Source organism: Meleagris gallopavo, chromosome 1 (assembly GCF_905368555.1).
Source record: "Meleagris gallopavo chromosome 1, MGAL_WU_HG_1.1, whole genome shotgun sequence".
In the NCBI taxonomy this organism is placed as follows: Eukaryota; Metazoa; Chordata; class Aves; order Galliformes; family Phasianidae; genus Meleagris; species Meleagris gallopavo.
This window is the reverse complement of record NC_139404.1, coordinates 12913155-12927874: the sequence shown is the minus strand read 5'-3', so window position 1 is coordinate 12927874 and position 14720 is coordinate 12913155. Positions and strand designations below refer to the sequence as shown.

General features: G+C 39.3%; 1 protein-coding gene across 2 annotated transcripts in view; it reads left to right on the top strand.

Moving 5' to 3' along the window:
- Window positions 1-14720, top strand: part of RELN (reelin) — a 271996-nt gene that overhangs the window by 38343 nt on the left and 218933 nt on the right. For both annotated transcript variants that reach the window (XM_085216903.1, XM_085216905.1), the window contains exon 2: window positions 5422-5532. In XM_085216903.1, coding sequence (XP_085073029.1) covers window positions 5422-5532 — 111 coding nt within the window. The remainder of the gene's footprint in view (window positions 1-5421; window positions 5533-14720) is intronic.

The following is a 14720-nucleotide window of genomic DNA, read 5'->3' as shown; positions in this document are numbered from 1 at the left end:
GTCTTCTGGGATGACCCCGTTTGTCCATCTAGCAGTTCTTCCGCCTTTATAGTTTAGATACCTTGTCAGTATTTCAAGTATTTAGAATATCTATCAAAATACAGCCACATCTTAAAACAGACACTTGGTCCCTGAAGTGAACAGAAGGCAAGTATGCAATTGCTTATACAGATTAATAGATTTCAGTAGTACTATATATTATGTAGCATGTGACACTGAAAAGGCAGCAAACATGATGTTCCTCATAGCCAGCGCTTCTTAGACATAGCTGAAAATGATGGCATTTCAAACCCTGCTTTGTTTCTCCTGCTGTGCTGCTCCCTCCACCTGTGGTGCAGCAGCCTCTCTTCCACTCCCCTTCCCCTGGCTGCTTTCAGAGCCATGTCAGCCCATGGCATTGCCTCTGGCACTGCTGCTGCCGTCCCACAGGGCACCAAGCACATGCTTGGCAGGAGCCAGCCATGGGAAGTGAGGAGTCTGCAGAGAGAAGGGGCTGCATTGCTTCCTCTCCCCAGTGAAGTACCACCTGCTGCTGCCCAGAGGCAGGACCAGGCCTGCACACTCGCTTGGCTGGTCTGTGTGCCTCAAGGATAGCACAGCAGTGTGTATGTACAGAGCATTTGGGGGCTGTGTTCAGCAGTCACCTACAGTGTGTGCGTGGGTAGGAAGCTGGGCAGGGGCCCTCGCTACTCTCAGAAATAGCATTCTCTGTAAAGGCTGTAAGGCTGCAGCCATTGTGCAGAAAGGAGGCCAGGGCATGGGAGCACTGGCGGATATTTCTGTGGTATTTCTCCTGAAATACTGCTGTTTTCATGGAGCTGTTTTCTCAGCTTTTGTAAAATAAACTGAAATCATCCACCATGCATTTCTAACCACGTGATTCATGGACTGGAGCATTTTTTATCCATCATTAGAATCGTAAATATCTGAAGTTCAAAGCGGCGCATGAGGATCATCGAGTCCAACTCCTGGATGCACGTGGGACCACCCAAAATTCAAACCCTATGTCTGGGGTTTTTATCCAAACACTCCTTGAACTCCATCAGATTGGGGCCATGCCCGTGGCCCTCTGGGGCAGACCCTTTTTATTCAAGCAATGTTCATCTGATTCAGGAGGTGGAGCAGCAGATATCTCTTCCCTGAGTCACGTGTGAGTCCCCAGTACTGAACTTCTCCACTGGTGTTCCTAGGCCACAGTTACAGATCCCATCTACTCCTTTCTTTCACCTTCTCTGTGCTGCATTGTTCAGTCATGGTCCCCTCTTACCCATCACTTCTCAGTACTTCTCCAAAGTCTTCCCTTATTGTCTGCACTGATCCCAGTGTCACCACCATCCCCTTCCCAGTTCATGCATTGTCCTCCTGCTCTCAGATCTGCTTTTGTGTTTCCTGACTTAAAGTTACTGAGGATAGTGTTGGTCAAACTTTGGAGGCAACTTCAATCTTGAGACATTTTGCACATTTTCCAGCTTTTTGAAGTGTGAGATCCTGTTGAATTGGTATCTTCTCATTAGAAGGTTTAGATTTTTGGTTAAGATCCCTCCCTTTCCCACTTTCTTTCCAACCAGCAGACATCACTTTCTGCTTTAAAACACTAAGAAACTTCCAAGATCAAAACATGGCTGGAGCTGAAAGCTCCAGGAAGCTCTCCTGCTCCAACAAGGCAGGGTTGCCAGGTTGAAAGATCTTTCACAGATTTTTTTTTCCAGCATCTGTTAATCAGCACTCAAATCAGAAAGTGTTCTGAGAGTTCTAATGAGGATAGAATTTCCAGAAATATTTAGATGTTAAAAATGAAAGTGCCTCTGTTGAGTATAGGTGAACTCTGAATTTTGCCCTATGTGTAAAATTTGTCCTAACTTGGACGACAGCTCTTGCACCGAGGCCATACCCTTTCAACATGTCAGTTCCCAGCTTTGAGGAGAAGGAGCTGATGGAAGTGAAGGACACTGCAATTTTTTCAGCTGGGGTTACACAACCTGTTTCTCTAAACTCGTCTCAGAAATGAATGAAGTGTTTTGACTGAAGTTTCTTCTTCAAATCATTAAATTGGTATGAGGCAGACACCGTTAAAAATGATTATTATTTAAAAACAAAACAAAACAAAAAAGCTCAGAAGGATAAAATTGGCAAAGATCTCAGGATCTGAAAATAGAGCCTTATGACTGAGAATATTGGGTAACTGTTAAAGTAGGAGTTACCAGTACCACCTCCAATATTCGCAGTATGCTGTTGCCTGATCTGAGCCTTGAGAACATCATTCACAGGAAGATATTCTCAGTCTCCATCACTGGTTATCTGAGGGCAGCCATTTCACAGTGCTGCTTCTAGAGACTTGTTTGGGACTGCTGAAGCTGTGTGCCTACAGGTGCTGCTGGGTGGGTAACTGGCTGTGCCAGTCCTCTCCTGCCCACTGTGCACCCAGAGTCTGGTGCTCCTCCAGATGTTGCCCTTCCAGATGTTGCCCAAGGTCCAGGTGAGCACTGTCATTGCTCCTTGCTTCCAAAGCACCAGATGTTTGGCATCAACTGCATGCGGTGTGAGCTGGGGTACAGGCAGAAATAACTCCTGGTAGAGGAGATCTCACATGAATATTTCTATTCATCTTGAAAGGGGAAAGAGAGAGCTCTCAGTCAAGCCCTACTCCTGACATAAAACTGCAGTCCTGTTGCTGGGCTGTGCGTTAGCACAACTTTGCTGCTCTTGGTCATTAGCGCTTGGCACCGTGTGTGCTTTCTTTCATTTTATGGGAACCTGATGTATTTCACCACTGGATAGAAAAAAAAATCATCATTGAGATTGTCAAGATTAATTTTTTTCTTCTTGAGGAACTATGAAATTATTCTGAAATGTATGACACGTGTATAATAACAGCCTAGTGCTCTGTTTTTAAAAAATGTGCTATAGGCATTGTGTGGTTTCCCAGAGGCTTAATGAGGGAGCCATACTGTGTTGGAAATTTTTCAACAATAAAAATTGACTTATTACACGCTCATGTAAAATGAGGGCTGACAATCACATGAATATGTCCAAAATCAAATACAGGCATTGTAAAATATCACTTCTTTCCCAGAGAGAAACTGGTCACCTGTTCCCAGTAGGGTTTTGCATTATATCCTATTCTGAAAAGAATAAGATGCTTCCCCATGGGGAAACAAAATGGCAGCAAAGTACTGGCCCAGTGCCCTTCTATGAATGCTTTTTGCTGACTGTTTTGCCAAGTCTTCAGAAATAATGCACAGGCATATTTTTTCAACATATGTTTTGTCTTTTTGTTGCTTTAAAAGCACAAGGGAAAGAGAATATTCTGCGCTATTCACCACTTCATCATCAAAGAAAGGAAGAATTCATTGTTTGCTTGCTTGATTTTCTTCTTCCCTCCATAATACTTCTTTTATTTTCTAAAAGTCTAATTGCTTTTGCTGCTCATTTAACATATACCTTAGAAGAGACGACTCTGTAAAAAAATTGACCATATTGCTCTGAAGCTGCTATCTGCTTTCAGGGGAAATATATAATATAATAAAACACTGAAATTTGGAGTCATGGCAGCAAGAGGATTTGAGAATTATTCAGTATACCATCAAATAATAAAAAGAAGGAAAGTAATTAAATATAAAGAGTTAAAGAATAAATTGAGTGTGGTATATATTGTTCTTCTGCTCAGAACAAATTAAGCTACCATTAATGTTAGTGTGTTCTGTGGATATGTAGTAGTAAATTTAAGCCAACATGTTGCTTGGATGAAACCCTGGATGAGTGTTTGGGCCAAGAAAAAGTTTCACTGCTGCGTGTATTTCATTGCTGTTTGAATGCAAACGTTCAAACAAACAGCACTGTGGGTCAATTCCTCATCCAGTCACCAGTGTGTGATGCACCAGAGCACAGAGCAGTATGAGGAGGGGGAATATGATGCAGAGAGAGGTTGGAGTTCATCAGAGATCCTGTCAAGCACTTATCTCTAAGTGTTAAGAGAAAAAAGAGAAAAAGAAAGGATTAAAGTATGCAAGCAGAACCACGATAGCAAATAGGGTCTTGATGCATCTTTGGTATACATGACTCCAAGTTATGGGACACTTCTTCATGAGGGAAATGTTTTTGTGTGAATCTCCTCGCATATTCTTTGTCCTTGCTAATTTATATAGTTTAACAAAAAAAAATCACATACAATAAGCCTTAGATTGGCAATGCAGTTTATCCATATTTAAATAAATATGGGTCAAGATTTATAACAGATAATGTAGAAAATGATTAATTTACATAGACAAATGGCAGGAGAAAAAGAGAAGAAAATGTATGTAAATGTAAAGCTACCCAATCCATATTTTTTGTAAATATTCCTTGTTCTGATTTTCAATTTAGAGGTAGATAGAATGTAAAAAACATGATAGGTAATTATGGACAGGAGATTATTACAATGCGAAAAAGGTTGTGTGCTGCTAAGGGAAGTCAGTGAAGTCATTCTGATCATAGAGAATATTGCCTTTATATTTTGGAAAAATCTGTCACTTAATAATTCAGATATTTCCAGGATAGAACTACTGAAGCTGGTAGTATGTGTACAGCTATGTGATATGAAAGATAGCAAAATAAAAATGTGAGAATTAGTGTTTACAAGAAATAAATAGGTATTGAAAGCACTCTCAGTTTTAACAAGGAATATCTGTTGTTACCTGTAGATGTTATTTGGATTATTACTTTACTGTTACTATGTAAAAATTTCTTTGAAATACGCTCATGAGTTATTTAAATGCATATAATTTATAATCACTCAGCTTCTCAAATAACTTATGCATTCAATACCATAATGTTTGATAACAATATCAGTAACAAGCCAATCCAATTTAATTGCTTTTACTATAATGTCTTGACAATTGCTTATAATCCATATATTACAATGATGTTTTACTAACTTATTGTGCACTTAGTCTCTATGTTATATTTAGCTTATCTTATAGTTTTTGCTGCTAGCAAAGGGAGCTTCCCCAACAGAGACGGCCACCACTACTCTTCAGATATTCAGACGCTGTTGCAGTGCTCAATTTGTGCCTGATTCCCACTGTAGATGATTACTGGTACATGACTTATGATTCATTTAGGAACAGAAGCTGACTCAAGCACCAATAAATGCTTGTCATTTACCTCTAAAACAGTCAATTTTCTTTAAGTAAACCCTGAGGAAGTTGCAAAAGTGCATACTGAAATTTGGCACTCGCAGCTTGAATGCTGAGCAAGTTGTTTGGGAAAATTACATAGGAAAGCCAATTTAAAGTCACTGAAGTGTCATAAGTATTGGGAGAAATAGGCAAATTTGCTGTATGAAAAGTGTAGCCAGTATCTAATTAAACGACAAGAGTCTCCTCATAGTAAGATTTAAAATACTAGTAAATAATTACACGTATTTTATTTCTCTCATTTCAGTGACTATTTCGACAAGTACCTTCTTTGATGGCTTACTGGTGACTGGGCTCTACACTTCTACCAGTGTTCAGGCTTCCCAGAGTGTTGGTGGTTCCAGTGCTTTTGGATTTGGTAAGTCTGAAGTAATTCATGATCTGCAGCCAAAGCTAAGGAATAACTGATCCTCCAGAGGATATCAATAACAACGCAATTACTGACACAAGTTAATTTAGACTCAATAACCAAGAATACATGGAAGTCAGCTATAGTCAATGAAATGAGGCTCCAAGGTGACTTTTAAGCACTTTTATTTGGATTTCTTCCTCTACATTCTCCATCTTTGTTCAACTCTGGTACTGACCAAATTATGATAATTTTAAGAGAGAAAATTTCAGCAGTTGTTGTGTTCAAAACAGTCATTTCTAAATGGAGTGACTTTTGGTATAAACTTACACATTTGCTTCCAAGTGTCTAATTATTGAACTGAAAAACTGATTCAGCTTAATGTTAGTCTACTTTTTCCACTCACTTAACAATAATGTCTTCCTTAAAACCAGAATGCTGACAATGTATTCTCTATAATCGAATATTTTCTATATGGGAAAAATAGTTATAGTACAAGAACAATTATACACTTCAGATTCTGTTCAGTGGCAGAAGCCAGGCCAGCTGCATTAAGGATAACTGCTTTGCAAACTCTTTTCTGAATTTCTGCAAGTTATTTGCCACTATATATTCTGTAGACGACAGGTTGTTTTTATTAGCCTCACAGAGCTGTTATCATCTGTGCTGAAGGAGGAAGGCGACACTAATAGATCTAGTCTGCACGTTTTCACCTTCCACTTTGGTCTTCTTATCTGGATGATACTTTAGTGATATCCAGTAGTGATAATCCTTCATTGTAATTTTCTTTGTAACAATTCATATAAAACTTCCTAGGGCCTGAATGTCATACATCAGATGTATGCTTTCTTGTAAATGAAATAGTGTGAAGTAAGTGAGCTCACGTTACAAGTAGCACATTATTTAAAACTGTGAGGAATAGCTTGGGAAGGGCTCTGCCCCTGTGAATGCAGCATTTTAAATAAAAATCACAATTTTTTTTTCACTAGCTTCTATGCTTAACATATATATTGAAAAAAAATGATTTGAAGGTTTCAGAAGAGCTTATGCTCTTGTGTGTGTCTTTGCAGTCACAGTAAGAAATAAACAGTGAAGGAAAGATGGCAACAGCTTTTGAATTTAAATTTCTATGCATGTTCAATGCATGATGTACTGATGGCTCCCAGCATGGAAAACTGCACTCTGCAGTGAGAGCTGAGAAGGCTGGCCTCTTCCAAAGAACATTTAACACACATATGATCTGCATTTAAAATCATTTGGTAGTTCAAAAGTTTACAATATTTTAAAATCTACAATTTGTAGTAGAAAGAGAGAGTAGTCTCCACCACATGTAACAAATAGTTGAATATACTAATAGGTAGGAGTGGCATTGTTTCCTTTTCTGACACAAACAAAGAGTACTTTTTCAAGAAAGCCTAGATCCATCTGTTGTGTCATCATTTCTAATTAGCGAAGAAGCTGCTCCTCCTTTCCAGCAAGTGATTGTGATGTTCAGGTTAGATTCAGCTTGCTGGAAATGATTTTTTTTTCCTAAAGCTGAGAACTGTATAAGATTCAGAAATCAGAAGCGAAGAACTTATAGGGCTTAGCATAGAGTTGGTGGGTGGGCTAAGATGGGCCTTTAAAAGTACAAGGATAGCAATATTCTGAAATAGGGTTGATAGTAGCTGCTTACAGTGTAAGGAAGAATATTTTTTTTTCCATTGCAAAAATAGTACTGACATACTTCTGTCCACGTTACTCAGGAGGTCACATGAGATTATCATCATATTTCAGTCTTCCCAACATACACAGATCTGTCCTTTTTTTCCCACAAGTAGCTGCAATTATCTTTTAATCACCTTATTTAGGAATTCACTTAATGGAGACGCAATCAATCTCAGTTAACGCAGTTAACCACATCAAGAACCTTTGAAGAAAAATGATAAAATGTTAATACTAGCAGGTTTAGTTATAAAGGTTGGGAATTTTTTTCTTTTTCGTTATATATTATGTAGCCAAATAAATACTTCCTGGCTTCCTCTGGAGGATTATACTAACATGAAATTTCCTGAAATATTTATTTGGGAAACTTTCTAACAACTCTTCTAGGGGGAAATGAGTCAGCTTTTGGGGGATGGAACTTAAAAGTTGTCTTAATTATTCATCTTTTGTCCAAAGCTAAACCATTATCTGGGTTCAGACAGTGGTAAAACTAAAACTGTAAAGCTGAAAGTGGAACCAGGATAAAGCATAAATACATACTGGAAACCTCACCAGCCAAGCTGTGATGATTTTTAGCGAAGAAATGATCCTTAAATCTAACTTCTAAGAACAGTATTCCTATCTGTGTATGGTCCCTTTGATAAAATAAATATCCAAAATGACATCTCTCTGGTATCATTTCCACTCTTATGTCCTGATCAGTGGGGTGTGTGCGTATCTGGGACTCATTACCACGTCCTTAACTGTTGCCCTTAAGGCTTCATTCCTGCTCATCATCTCCATCTTTTTTAAGCCATATCGTCACCGATACTCTTGACATCATTCACACCCCAACTTTCCATGAGACATGTTTTGGATGGTCTCTCCACTCCTGTGCTCTCTTCTCTTCTTTTTTTTCGAGTCTGAGGTCCCTTGCTGGTGTTCTGCCTCTTTTCTACTGCATGGGACATGTGGTAGCTGCACTGGGCACTTATCAGCCCACCAAGACTACTCTCCCACATGGCTGGGATGTACATATGGTCACTGCCAGACCTCTTGCAAAAATATCACAGAAAAGTAGGAAAGAGCAGCAATTAAAAAGATGTTGGGAAGCTCCAAATGCAGTGGTCAGTTTTGATGAGAATGGTGGCTTGCAAATGAGATTAAGGCTCAGTGGTGCTGGGGGCGGGTAGAGCGATCTAACTTGGATAAGTGCAAGAATGCAGCTGGGTTCCTCCAAAACTATATGCTCTTGAAAGCAGGGAGCACAATATCATTTCTTCTGCTAAAGGAGATTACAGCATAATCGCTCAACTGAGAACCTGAATCTGTCCTCATTACAGAAAATGTAAGCCTGTGTAGCTAAGCCAAAATATAAATCTAATTTTATGTGAAATCATAATTAATCATTACACTGATGTTTACATTTTAATAAGTGTAGAATAAACAAGTAATTTCATAATAGCAGTCATATTTACATTAACCTTTTAAGCTAAATTTAAAAGGGCCTATAGACCATATACAGGTTCTCTGTTTTGTGGTAGAGACAGTGGATTCCGAGCTCTCCCTGCTTTGAAAAGTGTTGCGACGGGCCTAATTGGCTAACGGAAAGATTTGGGCTTATTTTCTGCATAAGCTTATACAATAAGTTACTACCTTTTAAAACAGATGTCTCCTATCTAAACCGAGGTCATAAACTGCTGATGAATTTTAGGTTTTGTTTAATTCTGCGGGCTACTTCATAAGAGTCTATGAGAGTGATATTATCTGGAAACATTTCAGGGCCTGAAGAAGAGAATTCCATGTGCTAGGAAACAAACAAACAAAAATAGCATATGAAAGATCATTCTTTAAAAGATTATCTTATAATTTTTCCTGCTTTGCAATTCCTTGCTTCTGTATTATAAAGTTCATCACAAATTCTGTAAGTAATACCTTGAGTCTCTGGAATTTTTTTCTTGTTTTGTTTTGATTTGCAAGAGTTACAAATATTCCTTAAAGTATGTTGAGCAATAAATTTCCTAGAAGAATGCCTGGGAAGAACAATCATCAGAAATAATTTCTTGCCATTACATTCTATCTTATGCTCTTTTTCTTCTAAATTACTCTGTTGCCTTTTGACAGGATTAAAGCAGCCTAATCCTAATCCTCTAACTGGTATTTTGGTTATGTACATTTGCATTGCAGACCAAAACCAAAAGCCCTTTAAGATTTTTGGCTGAAGAATCTCTGTGATTTAGTTCACAGGACAGGTGGGATCATCAACAGTGTTGCTGATTTCATCCCTGGAGAAAGAAGGGCAGTGTGGTGCCTGGGTGGCTGAAGGGCACTTGCACTGCTGTGTCCAAGAGGGCATCGGGATGTGTGGTGGCTGTGCCAGTGGTGCATGGATCCAGAGCAAGCACTGAAGGTGTCGGAGGTGCCCATACTCTCCCTCTACTCCTGCACCTGGCGCGTGGTTTTGAGCCTCTGGAGGCTTGGTTTTGGCATCAGTTCATGCTCAAACACTGTTGGGTCTGGGGTAATGTTTTGCTTTCAAATTTTGACAGATAAAAGAAAATATCCCCTGCTAACATTCTGAGATAGAAAAAGACCAACTGTTGGATTTTTCTTGTTAGGTGAGCCTACCAAGCTGCTCCCTCCTGCTCAGTCTTTGCCTCTCTTTGCTTATCTGCAGCTTTAAAAAGTAAGGAATAATCAGCAAATGCCAGTTCTTGAGAAAAAGTTTTCAGTTACATACGTACAAACTGCTCTTGAAGTGCACTTCTGTGACTTGCTGAAATTGCTGTGGATCCCTGGTTTACTTTGTGACAAGCCAAATGGGCTCCCAGACCCTCCCTTCGCACTGAAGATACTTGCCAGAAACCAAACAGATGGTAAACTAGGAAGAAATGACCCTTGGCATTCTCATTAGAACAGTTGGGGAAGTTTTAATAGGCCCCTATTTGCCTTGTGCTGTATCTAATACCCTTTGAACTGCCACTTTTTTTTTCCAGTTTGTTACAAGTCAACTACTGCCATGTATATTTTAATAGGGATTATCAAATACAATTTGCCCAGAAGTTGTACCAGCCCTCTGCTGCTAATTAGCAAAGTTTAAATAATCACTAAGTTCTGGAATAATTGGAAAGAAACACCGTTTTCCCTGCCAATGCGTAATTACTAATTAACAGGAAGATAAAATATCTGTATAGTAGTCTTATCTTGGAGAATTTGTTAACAGTCAATTAAATAGTAAGTTAGTGCTTTGCTGACATTGGTCAAGAAAGTTTACATTTGAGTTTAATTTTATGGTACTCTCCTCTGCCAAGAGTATGTAGAAAAGCCATAATGAAACTTTCAAAGTTTGTCTACCAAGATATTTGATTACTTTATAAATGTACTTATGTCCAAAAGTTGACTGTTTCTTAAAAAAAAAAAAAAAAAAAAAAAAAAAGTTTTCAGCTTTATTAACTCAACATATTTATGCTACCATGGCAAAAGCAGTAAATGCTGCTCACCTGACAAGGAACTGTCTCCCTGCTGAAGGGGAAGATTCCCTACATGTACCTGACTGAGGCTGAAGTAATACCCCATGAGTGGAGGATCAGGATAGCCAGAAAGGCAGTTTCTGCAGAAAACACTTAAATTGTCCTAGTCTGGGTGTAGTGCAACCCAGTTCTATCATCTGAACACCATCATCCATTTCTGAAGCACTCTTGTACTTGTCAATTCCCTGCCATGGCAGCAGTAGCTCAGCCCTGCTTCTTGGACATCAAAATCCAATTTACCTAATCTGCTGAGAAGCCCTGAGTAATTCTGCAATTTAACATACATAAAATTGAATTATGGTGTCTGCTCCATGATTTATTTCAAACTTCCTTGAAGCATTATGAAGATGACAATAAAATAATTCAAGCTTTTAACCTCACAAATATACCTGCAGCTCTTATTAGCAATGACCTGGTCAAAGTGGCCAAGCTAGAAAAGGAGAATGAGTCTATCTAAAATGTGATACATGTAACACTGTTTATATTTGTGAGTGCAGGTGGAATTTAACACTACAAGTATCACTTAATGCTTTGCAAATGGGGAGATAGGTGGACACTGCAGTGGAGGCAGAGGGAAATTTTACAGCCCAGTAGTGCTTTTAAATGGGCATCTGTACTTTTTAAACAAGGCAATGCCTTTAAAGACAGTTTTACATAGCCAAAAGTAAATTGCTAATATGTTGAGGCTGGTCCAATTCAGCAAGTACATTTAGTCAGTAGTAATGGTTTTTCAGGTCTTACATACATCTGTTTTTCTCCCCTGAGACGGCTAGAGAATGGTAAGGGAAGAATTTAGAGGATCATTGAATTTTAATAGGATTTTTTTATTGCATTTTAGTTTTTAATAAAATGCAGGTAGTAAAAAACCAACATAAAACTTTGTGAAGTAATCAGTTTTTGGGCTGCCCCACATCCTTAAGAGAATTCTGATCATGGAAAGGTATGGATTGCCTTAAAAATAATCTGACAGGCTGGTGATTTTTATCTATTATAATACCTATAGAGAATTGTAACTAATGCTTTTCAGAATGTACAAATTTTAGGTCCCATTAATAACATAATTTTTTTTTTAGATATGTATACATTCATGCACCCATTTTTACATACATAATTCTTTCTCCTTATTTCCTCCTAACTTCTTATACCATCTTCAATTGCTGCATTTTGAATGCTATGAATCACCATGTTCTGAATTTCTTTTAAAAACAAACAAACAACAACAACAACAAAAACACAACTGCACATATGATGGCACTTGTGGCTTTATCTCCATTAACTTAACAGCAGTGACTAAGAATCCTGCAATTTCAGTATCACCTGAAGAGAGATGTCTGTCTTTTGGAGATCTCCCACACTGCACATCAATTTGTGTGTTGACAAGCTCCAGTTAATTTCTGTATTATCAGCCCTTACATGTCAAACTTAGCACCAGAAAAATGAGAAAGGCTGGAGTAGTGACCGCATGGGAAAATTTTGTGAAGGTGAAAGATGTTCAGAGTTCCTGGGCTGGGACAAAGGTAAAGCTGAGGAGTCCTGTGCATCTCCCAACAGTTGAACCACACCTAACCCTCAGTGTAGGTAATATTCAGGCCTCTGAATCTTAGAGATCAAATCAGCTTGCCTGCTTTCATGAATGACCTCAGAAAAATGACATTTCCAGGCTAGCTTGAGCCTGTAAGTGCTTATGGCAATCTAAAATACATTGTCATTGCTTTGAGACCTATGTTCAGCTGGATTGATGGGTTGAAGTTCGATGGCAATTCTTAATAACAGAGAAGTAGCTGTAGTAAAGTAGTGGGAAAAGGCCATCATTGAGAAATTTAGGGCCATCTTAAAACAGCATTCTGTGTGACTATGCCTCAAGAATTTATCTAGCAAGTATTCCTGTGGCTGCATGAGCATCACTCTGCTAACATGTCTTGTCTGTGTTACTTCTTGTCCCATGCCCCTTTCTGTGATGCCTGGCTGTCATGTGTTGTGTTGCTATAATCAGCTGGAGTCCCCTTTCCTGACTCCCCTGTTGTGCCAGGACTATTATTTTCCCTATATTTTGTGTTTATTGGGAAGTGATCACGTATTCACACTGAAATTACGGGGTTCTTGGACTTCATCAATTAAGATGCATTGAAGCCTCTTGTAAATGTGAGATGATATGGGGAAATGGTTATTTCTGTAATTTTAAAGACAAGTTTGTAAACTAATTTCTGGCATATTATGGCAAACAAATGTTGTCATCAGAATGCTTTCCTCATATCTGCCAACATGTTTTATTTGGAAGTGGAGTTGATGAGGCTTACAGGAAAATGGATTTTAAGAGTCTTGTGCAAAGCTCCTGATCATCACCTATTGTAGCAGTTGATTTTGTGGTTTGCTTATCTTTTGTTGTGACTATGACTGATAACTTTTTGTATGTTTTCACAGATACAAACAGTATTACAATAAAAATCTGCTGTAGGTCTTGTAAAAAGAATAACACGATATTAAGAATAAACTAATAAAAGGGAATTATTAACTGTAGGCGATGATTGGTACAGCTGTATTTTTATCAGATGCTAAAGTACATGAAATGAATAAAACTACTCAGCCCTTGCTGCTGAAGTAAGCATGGGAGCAGGGCTGCCTCTCAGATCACGTGCTGCACAGAGCAAATGGAAAAGCAATCAGAGCTGTTCCCACTCAGCCACTTCTGGTTGTGTTGGCTTTAGAGAGAGGAGGTAATTGTCAGATTCATGGGGAATCATGGAGTGGCTGATACTGGCAGGGAGCTCAGGATCCATCTGGCCCAATTCAGCCCCAGCAGGGACACCCGGGGAAGGGTATGCATTGGCACAGCCAGGCAGCTTCTGGACATCTCAGTGGAGGAGGCCCACAGCCTCCAGACAGCTGTGTCAGTGATCTGTCACTGCACAGCACAGCAGTGCTTCCTGGTGTTCACATGGAACCTTCATGTTCTAGTTTGTGTCTATCACCTCTTGTCCTGGCACTGCAAGCCATTGAAAGAAGCCTGGCTCTGTCCTCTTTGCATCCTCCCTTCAGGTGGTACAGGGGATTCCCCTGTGCCTTCCATTCTCCAGGGAGAGCTGGTCCAGCTCTCTCAGCCTTCCTTGCAGAAGAGGTGCTCCAATTTCTTCATCATCTTCATGGTCTTTCACTGGACTCTGTCTGTGTCTTTCCTGTACTGGAGAGTCTAGAATTGAACACAGCACTTCAGATGTGCCTCACTAGTGCTGAGTAGATGGGAAGCATCACATCCTTAATCTGCTGGCAGTACTTTGTCTAATGTGGCAAGGGCACACTCTGGCTCATGTTCAGCTTGGTGTCCAACAACACCCCCAGTTTCTTTTTTGCAGAACTACTTTCTGTGTGAGTGCTCCCAGCATGTCCTGGTGCTGAGGTTCCTTCACAAGGGCAGGACTCTGTGCTTCTCCTTGATGAACTTTACAAGGCTGCATCAGCCCACCTCTCCTGTCTGCTGAGGTCCTTCTGGATGGCAGCACAACTTTGGCATGTCAGAAGGTCCTACAAGTTCTGTGTCATTTACAAACTTGCACATGAGGCAAAACATTATACCTTTACATTGGCACAAGGTCATTCTCATAGTTTGTCACAACAGAACAAGAGTTTACTGACACAGTAATGTTGCAGTACATTGCAGAAGTTGAAAATTTTGAGCATAGATTGAAGTAAAAATTACCAAAAGGCACTTGTTCGTAAATGAATATCACCTTGCAAGAGTCTGAGTTGGTTCTACATTGAGTTCAGTCCAATTGTCCTTGCTACAAAATCACCTGGAAGAAAAAGCAGGCTCTGACATGAAATCCTTACTCCTTGAGACAGGGCTGTTTCTCAGTTCTGCTCAGCTGGATTTTATTACTGAACAAAATCCATTATTCCTGTTCCTGTGTCAATCCAGGCACCTTATTTTGTAAAGTTATTGAAAGGACAAAAAAAAAAAACTTTGTTTTTGTAATAAAATGTGTTCAC